The sequence below is a fragment of the Mercenaria mercenaria genome, chromosome 4 (assembly GCF_021730395.1).
Source record: "Mercenaria mercenaria strain notata chromosome 4, MADL_Memer_1, whole genome shotgun sequence".
NCBI lineage: Eukaryota > Metazoa > Mollusca > Bivalvia > Venerida > Veneridae > Mercenaria > Mercenaria mercenaria.
Genome location: NC_069364.1, coordinates 37058174 through 37070788, shown reverse-complemented (window position 1 = coordinate 37070788; position 12615 = coordinate 37058174). Strand labels below are relative to the sequence as shown.

Here is a 12615-nt window from a genome sequence, read left to right as displayed (position 1 = left end):
ATATTCCATTTGTTATGTCCCTTTTGAACTATGTTAATGTTTTTATACATTTCCACTCTATCTCTGTCATTAATCCCCCACCTCGAGTGGTGGGGGGTTATAGGAATGGTCTCCGTCCATCTGTAACATTTTGTGTCTGTTCTGTATCTCCTAAACCCATTGAAGGATTTTCATGAAACTTTGGTCAAATGATCACCTCATCAAGACGATATGCAGAACTCATGAGTCAGCCATGTCAGCTCAAGGTCATGGCCACAACTCACTGTCAAAGGTTTAAGCCTTCCTTTTTGTGTCCATTTTTTATCTCCTAAACCCCTTGAAGGATTTTCATGAATTTTGGGTCAAATGATCACCTCATCAAGGCGATGTACAGAACTCAAGAGTCACCCGTGTCAGCTTAAGGTCAAGGTCACAACTTGAGGTCAAAGGTTTGAGCTCTGTATCTCCTAAACTCCTTGAAGGATTTTCTTTAAACTTGGGTCAAATGATCACCTCATCAAGACAATGTGCAGAACTCATGAGTCAGCCATGTTGGCTCAAGGTCAAGGTCACAACTCAAGGTCAAAGGTTTGAGCCTTCCATTTTGTGTCCGCTCTGTATCTTCTAAACCCCTTGAAGGATTTTCAAATTCATTGATGCCATCATACATGGACTACAAAATATACTTAACAATGTCAATGCATCAACCCAGTACCATCAACTCTTTCACTGTCCATAACAGTGGCGGGGGATATAGCTGTCTTTCATACTGCCTTGTTTCTTAATACATTTGACTTAGACATCATCATCCATAAAGGAGTCATTAAACACTCCATTGATTGCTGCAGCTTCCTCAGATGTGCCCTATTTCATTATCCAGCATCGCAGTAGTCAAGCCCACTGTCTCCAGTGACAGCTTTTGTATTTGTTTGTATTATCTTGATTTACTGTGAATTCCATGGAAAATGGGTAACCCATATTTGTGTGTTATGTTCAGTAAATAAACTTTCTCACAGCATGTTACTTAATCACTGTACAGGAAGCTTGGAGAGCCACAGAAGGCAGAGAATTTCCTCCTTGATGCTATGACAAGCTACCATCAGGAGGGCTGGGAGAAGTTAAGGGACGAAGCTAGACTGGAACTGGCACAGTGCCAATATCAAGTAGCTGATCATTACAAGTATGCTTTGTGTCAGCACATGTTAAACTTTTTGCTTTCTGTGATCAAAGGTTTAATTTTGATTTATTATAATAAACCTGTTTATTACTTTATATGAAGAAGAAATTTCTCACAACTTGCATATACTACACTTGTTGAATGCTTCCTGGATTTCATACTGGGACTTGTGCCTAGTTAAGTGTGTCAAATTCAGATTGTGACCTGAGATCTCTAGATTGGAAGTCCAATGTCCAACTCTGCACGGTTTTACTTTGTTGGTCAAATTGACTTGGTGTATAAAGAGTATAGAAAGAAGAAATTTTGTTTCAGCAGAAAAGCTAATGTATGATAAAAGAATATAATAATTACAATATTACATTTGTGTCTTTCCACATTAAATTCATTGATTTAATTGATAAAATGCTCAGCAGAGCCTAGCAATATATTAGCTACACTGTTTGAAGAAGGACTTGTCTGTGAGACTGTTCAACAGTCTTGTCAATTGAATGAATATAAAAGTTGAAAATGGGCACAATTTTGTAAAAATGCATAACAAAGTTATGGAACCAGTACAGTGCATGTCAGCTCATCACAGTGGAAAAGGATGTGAAGTTTCAATCCATTTCCATTATTGGGTACCAAGCTATCAGCTTATATACAAAAACTTAACCAAAAATTGCTACATCGAGCAAGGGGCATAATTTTGTAATTATGCACAAAAGAGTTATGGAACCTGTGCACCACATGTCAGGTCATCATAGTGAACAAATGTGTAAAGTTTCAGTGGGTACTGAGATATCAGCTAACATACATAAACTTAACTGAAAATTGCTGAGTTGAAAAGGTGTCATAATTTTGTTAAAAAAAGCAAAATCCAATTATTGCAGTATGTCCAGCACAATATAGACATCTATTATTATCATCAATACCCACTGTTTAGAAGACAAGCATTGCTTTCAATTGATTGTTGGTGTAACAGAGATACTCTTTTGAGGTTTGGGATGAATTTCACCAGTAATATTGCAGAATTACATTGCTGTCGATATATTTCTTGACTCGTACCTTAATGTTATACAGGTATGTGAAGACAGCTTGTCAAGTGGCCAGTAGCTGTTCTCTACAAGTAGAAGACAGAACATTCCACATATCAGAAGTATTGAACATAGCAAGGACTAAAGCAGGTAATTTAATGATTATACAGTGGATTCCAGACATTCAAATACTGGTTAGTAGAAGATTTTGTTTATTCGGGTGCAAAATTAAAACACCGATCGATCCCGATATAATTCCTATTAATTTGTTTCTGTTTTTTATGCCAAGTTTAGGCCAATTCTATGACCTGTTCCATTTATTTGAGTACCCTTCCTGCTAAAAAAAATCAGACTGTCATGTCAAACATCAATAAAAGTTGGGGACAATATCAGCTGTTTATGTTGTCAAGGTGACAAGCTGTGCGTGAAAACTGTCCCTGTCAAACATCAATAAAAGTTGGGGACAATATCAGCTGTTTACGTTGTCAAGGAGACAAACTGTGCATGAAAACTTTCCCTGTCAAACATCAATAAAAGCTGGCGGCAATTATGATATTCCTGATCAGCTGTTTATATTGTCAAGGTGACAAGCGGTGCGTGAAAACTTTCTGTCAAACATCAGTAAAAGCCGGCAGCAATTATGATATTCCTGATCAGCTGCTTATGTTGTCAAGGTGACAAGCGGTCCGTGAAAATTTACCAACGTGTGAATTACTCCAGTAAACTGTTAATAACATCGTATTATTACCCAATATATAGATAATCACCAATAGGTTACACTTTATTTGTCACATAGAAGTTGAACAGTAATTGAAGATAGACATAAAAGATTTAGTCCTTTTATTTGTCCTATTTCTACTGACAGAAAATTAGTTACTCGTTTATATGTTGGATTTCTTTTGGTCAGACCAGATTTATGGCCCTCAATTGTCAAAACTATACATGAAAGGCATACAAGTTTGTGTCACATGTATCTCAAAAAGTATTTGACTTAGAGTCATTAGAGGATTGTTATATAGCATGTGAAGTTGTGCCCCCGGTGTTTTGTTTGGGATTTCACTCAGCCAGACAAGAGTAATGGTCCTTGACTTTGTAAGTGCTTGTAAGTTTGTGTTGCATATTTCTGAAAAATGTTTCACTTAGAGTCATGAAGCCATGTAGGAATATTATCCAGCATGTGAATTTGTGCACCTGAGTTTTTTAATTTCACTTTGGAAGACCAAAGTTTTGTCACATGATTTAGTAAAAGATAGCATTAAGGGCATAAAAATTTGTGTCCCATGTATGTCAAAATGTACTTTACCTGGAGTCATAAAACTTAAGAGGATTGTTATATAGCATATAAAGTAGTGCACCTGGTATTCTGTTTGGGATTTCACTCAGCTAGATCAGAGTTATGGTCCTTGACATATTAGTGAAAAATACACATAAAGAAGTGCTTAAAAGTTGTGTTTTTATGTCCTAAAAATATTTCACCTAGAGTCATTCAACCATGTATGCTGATAGAAAGTTAGGGGCACCTGTGTCTTATGGACATACATCTAGTTGCTAGGTTAATTTGAAATATTTGGACACCACACATGTTTTCATAATGGGAAAATCACAGTTTTGATGACATCTTTGCCAATGGAATTTTTTCTACAATATGGATTTTAATGAAACTTCTAATGACTATAAATTAACATATGGCCAGTAATATGTTGAAATAAAACATATAGGTCAATCTACTTGTTTTTAAGATATCTAACCATGATTAAAGAGATTTGCGTATTTCAAGCTGATCTTGAGACATTATTGGAATTATTTATCTTGTCAGACTCTTTGATAATATTTTATCTGTAAAATGAGAGTCATTCCTGTTTTAATGATTTTACTCACAGGTTGACATTAATAATTTTTCTTTCTGTTTGCGGCATCCTGGTTTTAATTGTGTTAACCAGATAAATGACATTACGCCATTACTTCCAGTTTACCAAATGTGCAGTACTACCTTAAATGGAGTGAAGTTTTGTAATTTTTATTGACATGAAGAAATGATGAAAAACTGTGTATGGTAAATCAGGTGACCCTATATGAATAGCAGCAAAATATTTATTTGTAAAGAAGTGATGAAAAAACATGATGTTCCTGGCTTGCACATTCTTCACTATGTGAAGTTGGCATCTAACAATATTTGCTTTACTGTTACTGGTAATCATAACATAATTCAACTGGTAAATATTTCTTTTCTTTTCATTAATATTTTTGTCCAAACACATCTTTGTAATACGGCTGGATATTGCATATCAATTTACCCGTCTGTTAAAATGAAATGGAATGGGGAAATAATATGCTTTTACTAAAAGAATTTTTTTATTCTGAAATAGTTTTTGCAGTGACAGTATGTAAATCAAAGCACTGGTAGTACTTTTATGTCTTCTTCCACAATGGTAATTGTGCATATTGTGGATTCATATGTTTGACTAACAGTTTATCCAAATATTATATTGACTTGCTTTAAGATTTAGCAAAGTTCTGATATTCCATATTTTCTGAAAAATGATTAGCATCTAACAAACTGACATGTCTATTATCAAATAATAGTTACTTTCAACATTATGAAGCATTCATAATACGTAATGGAAATTTGTTTTAGAGCATGTACATAAATTGGCTGCATATTCTACGAGGGTCCTGCAAAAAGTTCTGTCACTAATGGGCTTCCGTAGTTTTATCCCAGGTATTTTTTTAAAATGCTCCATTGTACTTGGTGTGTCCAATAGCTAACGATATCCATTTATTTCATGCAAATTGCTTCTCAAATAGTTATTCCAAATTGAAATACATGCAGTCATATACATTGACCAGTTTACTTGTCACTTTGTAAAATGGACGAAAAGGCTGACATTCGTAGCTATATTAAATGCTGCATTAGGCTTGATACAGATTCAAGCAGATATTTGATGAGTTGTGTATATATGGACCTCAGGCCATTTCATTCCGCACAGTTTTTAGGTGGGTTAAACCTTTTAAAGCTGGGAAATTATCTGTCAAAGATGATACCCGTTGTAGGCCTAAAACCTCTGTTACCAAGGCAAACATCACTGCTGTAAAAGCTGTGGTGGAACAGGATGCGTGATTGTCGGAGTTGTACTGGCATATCAGAAGGCAGTGTGCAAACAATTCTAAAAAAGCATTTGGAGCTGAGAAAGGTTTGCGCTAGGTGGGTTTTTATTTGCTTACTGAGAAGCAAAAGAAACAACACTTTAAATGTGCCCGGGAACTTTTGAAAACATACAGAGGCTGTGATAGTAGGGGAACGAAACCTGGGTGCACATGTTTGAGCCACGGGAAGGGCTGATAATTAGCAATGGAAGCGAAGAAGAAGAAACTGAAGGAAGTGAAAAAAATTTTACAATAAGAAACGCCCAAGCAAAGGATGGTCAGAAGTCCATCTTATACTTGACAATGCCTTCTTTCACAAATTCGAGGTTGTTAAGTCTTTTTCGGCTTCTGAAAAGGTGGAGGTTATAAACCGTCTGCCTTATTCACCTGACCTGAGTCCCTGTGACTTTTTTGTCGAGCCCGTAAGGGAGCGAAGACATAGTTGTCCAAATGGCTGTTCGGTGTATGTGCATCAGTGCGTGCGTGCATCAGTGCGTCTGTCCGGATTTCTTTGTCCGGACCATAAGTTTGTCATTGATCGTGGGATTTTATCATAACTTGGCACAATTGTTCACCACCATGAGACGGCGTGTCGCGCGTAAAACCCGTGTCAATATCTTAAAGGTCAAGGTCACACTTGGAGTTTAAAAGTCAAATATGGCTATAATTGACCTTGTCCGGACAATAACTTTGTCATTGATTGTGGGATTTCAAAATAACTTGGCACAATTGTTCACCACCATGAGACGGGATGTGTTTGGTGTGTCACCTGCAACACCCGCATCAATATCTTAAAGGTCAAGGTCACACTTGGAGTTTAAAGGTCAAATATGACTATAGGTGACCTTGTCCAGACAATAACTTCGTCATTGAATGTGGGATTATAAAATAACCTGGCATAATTGTTTTATTTGGCACAAATGTTTGTCTCAGTGAGACAGAGTTTCGTGTGCAACTCCCAGTCCTTTTGACAGCTGGCGGGCTCAACATGTTGCCCTTGGGCATCTAATTTTATTTCTAAGGCTTGAGAAAATGTTTTCTGGAAAGAAATATGTCCAGAAGTTTTCTTGGCAGTGCCAGTTATCAGTATCTTAAACAAATACCAAAAAAAGACTATCTGCTTTTCATGAAATGTGTTTCGGTAAAGGGGGAATACTTTCAAAATAATTTTGATAAAATATACATAGCACTTAAGAAATCCGAACCTAATGACAGAACTTTTTGCAGGACCCTCTTATCAAGGCTGAAAATCAAGGTTTATGAATTATTGATATGGATTTAGTCAGCCCAGTCCAACACTACACATATGGTGATTATGTTTAATGTTTTGATGGACATAAAAAAGATATGAAAAGATGGAAATCTAAATATTGTATTTTGCAAGTGTACGTAATGAATAGATGTCACAGCATGTTTGAAATATATAAAAAAAAAGTAACACTTGTCTATTAAGAAATGTCACTTGTTAGGTCTAGATGAGGATATGGAATCTATTTATTCTGTAATAATGTAAGATAGTCTTCCTAACTGAAAACACTTGTACATGTTTTCCTGTATGTTTTAATATCATGCATTTCAGCCGCACATATATTATTGAAAGCACCCCCATTATTGAAGATTGAAGTGACAGACATGAGTACTTCTAAAGTTACTGTGGATGAACAGTTCTATATTACCATGGTGATTGACAACACTGGACCATGTGACATACCATGTGATTCAATATGGCTGACTCTAACAGACTGCACTCCTGATTTAATCACAGGCATTGATAAAAGACTGCATAATTTGAAAACACCAGTCACAAGACAGACTAGCAATTCCAGTCTGGATAATAGACATGTTATGAACCTAAAACGTATGAAGAAACAAGTTCCATCTGCTATAGATTTGTGTCTGCACTTTGAAGGTAGTCCAAATGAACCAGTTTCAACCGGAATAGCGTGTATAAATTCTCATGAAGTACTCAAAAGAAATGATAGTTCTGGTGGTATGCTCAAACCGGTTGATGATAAAGTTACAAAAGATACATATAATCAGAGTGTTTGTTTGAAGGATGTTATGTTAAAACCTGGAAAAAACACTCTGGAAATCATCTGTGAGGTATGGTATTATATATTTTGATCCTTGAAATATTTTTATGCCCCCAGCATCTACTGATGCGGGAGGCATATAGTGATTGTCCTGTCCGTCCGTTCGTTCGTTTGTCCGTCCGTACGACGTTAACCAAATGGGACCGTTTCATCTAGCATCAATACCCCTTACTAGAATGACTTGATACCAATGCAGATGTAACCTGTGACCATTCCTCATCTTCAGACATCACCTGACCTCAGTTTAACCTTGACCTTGACCTTGACCTCATTTTGGACTTAGGTTGCTTTATATGGGCCATCTCTTGGTTAACCAAATGGGACCGTTTCATCTAGCATCAATACCCCTTACTAGAATGACTTGATACTAATGCAGATGTAACCTGTGACCATTCCTCATCTTCAGACATCACCTGACCTCAGTTTGACCTTGACCTCATTTTGGACTTAGGTTGCTTTATATGGGCCATCTCTTGGTTAACCAAATGGGACCGTTTCGTCTAGCATCAATACCCCTTACTAGAATGACTTGATACTAACGCAGATGTAACCTGTGACCATTCCTCATCTTCAAACATCACCTGACCTCAGTTTGACCTTGACCTTGACCTCATTTTGGACTTAGGTACAAAATCTATCGACAAGGATGCCACTGGGGGCATCAAGTGTTTATTGAACGCAGCTCCTTGTTTACTGCTTAAGTGCTTGCATGTGATATACTTCAAAATTACCAAATGATAATTTTTTGTTCTAGGTATAACTGTGCTTGATAAGCTCCATGCTAATAGCCTATATACTGTCTGATGTTTTCATCATTATATAGAAAAATATATATTAACAGAAAACAAGGAGATCAATGAGAATCAGACTGAATTATGACAACAGTTTTATGGACTAAGTGCTCGTGGTGAGCTATTGTGATCAAGCTGTGTTCATCATGTGTCGGTCAGTTGTCAATACTTGTGTTTAAACCGCATCTCCTGCAAAACCACTGAATGGATTTTGATGAAACCTAGTTTTGATGTTCCTTGGGTGATCCTGTACTAAAGTTGTTGAAATGGTCTGGCATGGTTGCACATATTTAGGGCCTACAGAGCTAAAAACAGAAAAATCTTCAAACAACATCTGTACGATTTTGAAATAATTTCACACAAATGGTCCTTCTGTAACCCCCTACCAAGATTGTTAAAATTATACCGATTCATCAAAAAGCATGGCTACCAGGGGTTGTGGTCACTTTTCCATATATGTATATAGACTTAATGGAAAATTTAAAAATCTTCTTTTATGAAACTACTTGCTTGATATTAAAATAGTTTTACACGAATGGTCCTTGTGTGACCCTCTACCCAGATTGTTCAAATTATTCTGATTTGTCCAAAACGTTGGCCCAATTTTAAAATGATTTTACATAAATGGTCCTTACGTAACCATCTACTAAGAGTGTTCAAATTACTTTGATTCAACATAAAACATGACTGCCATGGGGCATGGTCACTTTTCCCTATATAGATATGTATGTAGTAGAAACTTAAAAAATCTTCTTGCATGCAACTGCTGGCCTGATTTTAAATAATTTCACAAATTATCCTTGTGTCACCCTCTACAAAGATTTTCAAATTTATTCTAATTCACCAAAAGCATGGCTGCCAGAGGGCCTGGTCACTTTCATCAACAGTCACTTTAAACAACATCTTCTCCAAAACCACTAAATGGATTATGATGAAACTTTACACAAATGATCTATGGGTGCCCTCCTTCAAAATTGTTCAAATGGTTCTGCTTCATTGAACATGTGGGTGACTTTGGTAAAAAATAGGTTTTCAGCTATCAGACTTTAAAAATCTTCTCTGAAGCCATGATAGCTAGAGCTTTGATACTTGGCATGTGATACAAGGGTTTGACTCTACCATAATTTTTCAAATTATTGCCCTAGGATAAAAAATGGCCATGCCCCTATGTGTGACATGTACATGCTATAGGCTTCAAAAATCTTTATCTTCTCTGAATCCATAATAACTAGAGACTTGTTATTTGGCATGTGATATCATGGTTTTACTGTCTACCTTAATTATTCAGATTATTGTCCTAGGTTAAAAAATGTATGTGGTATGTTCAGACAAATATAGAAGAAACTTTGAATATCTTCTTCTCTGAATGCAAAATAGCTAGAGCCTTGATATTTATATAAACCTAACTCTGTCTTTGTACCATTACATTATACAAACACATTTGAAGCTTTGTACATAGGTGAGCGCTTTAGAGTCAGTGACCCCCTTGTTGTCGAGCCCACTTGTGGAAGCGAAGACAAATGGCTGTTGGGTGTATGTCCATCCGACTGTTCGGATTTGTTTGTCCGGACCATAACTTTGACATGCATGGAGCAATCTTGTTTATATTTGGCATGAATGTTAACCTCAGTGAGACGGAGTGTCATGCGCAAAACCCAGGTTCCTATCTCAAAGATCAAGGTCACACTTACAGGTCAAAGGTCAAATTCAAAAATGACTTTGTCCGGAGCATTTCTTCTTCATGCATGGAGGGATTTTGATGTAACTTGGCACAATTGTTCACCATCATGAGACGGAGTGTCATGCGCAAGAACCAGATCCCTAGGTCTAAGGTCAAGGTCACACTTAGAGGTCAAAGGATACAAGAATGACAAGTTTGTCCGGAGCATTCTTCTTCATGCAAGGAGGGATTTTGATGTAACTTGCCACAAATGTTCACCACCATGAGACGGAGTGTCATGCGCAAAAACCAGGTCCCTGGGTCTAAGGTCAAGGTCACACTTAAGAAGTCAAAAGTCAGATACAAGAATGACTTTGTCTGGAGCATTTCTTTTTGATGCATGGAGGGATTTTGATGTAATTTGGCACAATTGTTCATCATCATGAGACGGATTGTCAGGCACAAGATCTTAGAATTACTTCCCTTTGTTGTTACTATAAATAGCTTATATTCGTAACTTTTTTATTACTGGTCGTAGGGAAAAATCAAGACCACTTTCCTGTAGTACAACGTGCATGTTACATCCAATTTTCAGGTCTATTTTGACCTATCTCTACTGGTGAGGATCTTTTGTGGACTTAGAATTTTTATGCCCCCGAAGGGAGGCATATCGTTTTTGAGCCGTCTGTCGGTCTGTCAGTCTGTCGGTCTGTCAGTCTGTCCACAATTTTCGTGTCCGGTCCATATCTTTGTCATCGATGGATGGATTTTCAAATAACTTGGCATGAATGTGTACCACAGTAAGACGACGTGCAGTGCGCAAGACCCAGGTCCGTAGCTCAAAGGTCAAAGTCACATTTAGACGTTAAAGGATAATGCATTGATGGGCGTGTCCGGTCCATATCTTTGTCATCGATGGATGGATTTTCAAATAACTTGGCATAAATGTGTACCACAGTAAGACGACGTGTCATGCGCAAGACCCAGGTTCGTAGCTCAAAGGTCAAGGTCACACTTAGATGTTAATGGATAGTGCATTGATGGGCGTGTCCGGTCCATATCTTTGTCATCGATGGATGGATTTTCAAATAACTTGGCATGAATGTGTACCACAGTAAGACAACGTGTCACACCAAGACCCAGTCTGTAGCTCAAGGTCAGGTCACCTTAGACTTAAAGGTCATTTCATGATAGTGCATTGATGGGCATGTCCGGTCCATATCTTTGTCATTCATGCATGGATTTTAAAATAACTATGCATGAATGTGTGACACAGTAAGACGATGTGTCGCGTGCAAGACCCAGCTCCATAGGTAAAAAGTTCCTAAACTCTAACTTGGCCATAACTATTCATTCAAAGTGCCATCAGGGGCATGTGTCATCCTACGGAGACAGCTCTTGTTTTTTTTTTTTTTTTTTTTTTTTAAGATTTACGTCCCTTTGTTGTTACTTTAAATAATTTATATTGTAACTTTTTGCAATCTCTTTTTTATTTGGCATAAATGTTTGCCTCAATGAGACAAGGAGTGTCATGTGCAACTCCCAGTCATTTTAACAGCTGGCGGGCTCGACATGTTGCCCGTGGGCATCTAGTTTAGTTTTATACCTTATCCATTTTCAGGGCATTACATCAGGAAATTACCGGCCAGGTCAAGCAGGGGTCAAGATTGGTCATGTAGAGTTACTCAAGGACATGTCCTCAGACCTTTCTATCTTAGTGACATGTGATGAAACTTTCTGTGAAATATTTCCAGGTTTGTTCATTTGGTTTTAGTGTATAATATAGTAATGAATTGAAGGTATTCAACATCTGATACCTATTTATTAAGTGGAAAACAATTACACATCTCCTATTAGCTTGCTTTAATTTTGTTCTGAAATCATTTTTAGCTCATCTGATTTTTTGAAAAAAAATGATGAGTTATTGTCATCACTTGAGCGGTTGTCGGCGTCGGCGTCTGCGTCGGCGTTGCCTGGTTAAGTTTTATGTTTAGGTCAGCTTTTCTCCTAAACTATCAAAGCTATTGCTTTGAAACTTGGAATACTTGTTCACCATCATAAGCTGACCCTGTATAGCAAGAAACATAACTCCATCTTGCTTTTTGCAAGATTTATGGCCCCTTTTGTACTTAGAAAATATCAGATTTCTTGGTTAAGTTTTATGTTTAGGTCAATTTTTCTCCTAAACTATCAAAGCTATTGCTTTGAAACTTGGAATACTTGTTCACCATCATAAGCAGACCCTGTACATCAAGAAACATAACTCCATCTTGCTTTTTGCAAGAATTATTGCCCCTTTTGGACTTAGAAAATCAGTTTTCTTGGTTAAGTTTTATGTTTAGGTCAGCTTTAATCCTAAACTATCAAAGCTATTGCTTTAAAACTTGCAACACTTGGTCACCATCATAGGCTGACCCTGTACAGCAAGAAACATAACTCCATCCTGCTTTTTGCAAGATTTATGGCCCCTTTTGGACTTAGAAAATATCAGATTTCTTGGTTAAGTTTTATGTTTAGGTAAACTTTTTCTCTTAAACTATCAAAGCTATTGCTTTGAAACTTGTAACACTTGTTCACCATCATAAGCTGACCCTGTACAGCAAGCAACATAACTCCATCCTGCTTTTTGCAATAATTATTGCCCCTTTTGGACTTAGAAAAATCATTTTCTTGGTTGAATATTATGTTTAAGTCAACTTTTCTCATAAACTATCAAAGCTATTGCTTTAAAACTTGCAACAGTTTTTCACCATCATAA

At 37.0% G+C, this 12615-nt stretch overlaps 1 protein-coding gene across 2 annotated transcripts in view; it reads left to right on the top strand.

The window, feature by feature from the left end:
• LOC123552811 (trafficking protein particle complex subunit 10-like) overlaps positions 1-12615 on the top strand; it is a 126111-nt gene that overhangs the window by 79448 nt on the left and 34048 nt on the right. For both annotated transcript variants that reach the window (XM_053540927.1, XM_053540926.1), the window contains 4 exons: positions 1019-1159; positions 2216-2319; positions 6893-7416; positions 11479-11611. In XM_053540927.1, the coding sequence (XP_053396902.1) occupies positions 1019-1159; positions 2216-2319; positions 6893-7416; positions 11479-11611 (902 nt within the window). The remainder of the gene's footprint in view (positions 1-1018; positions 1160-2215; positions 2320-6892; positions 7417-11478; positions 11612-12615) is intronic.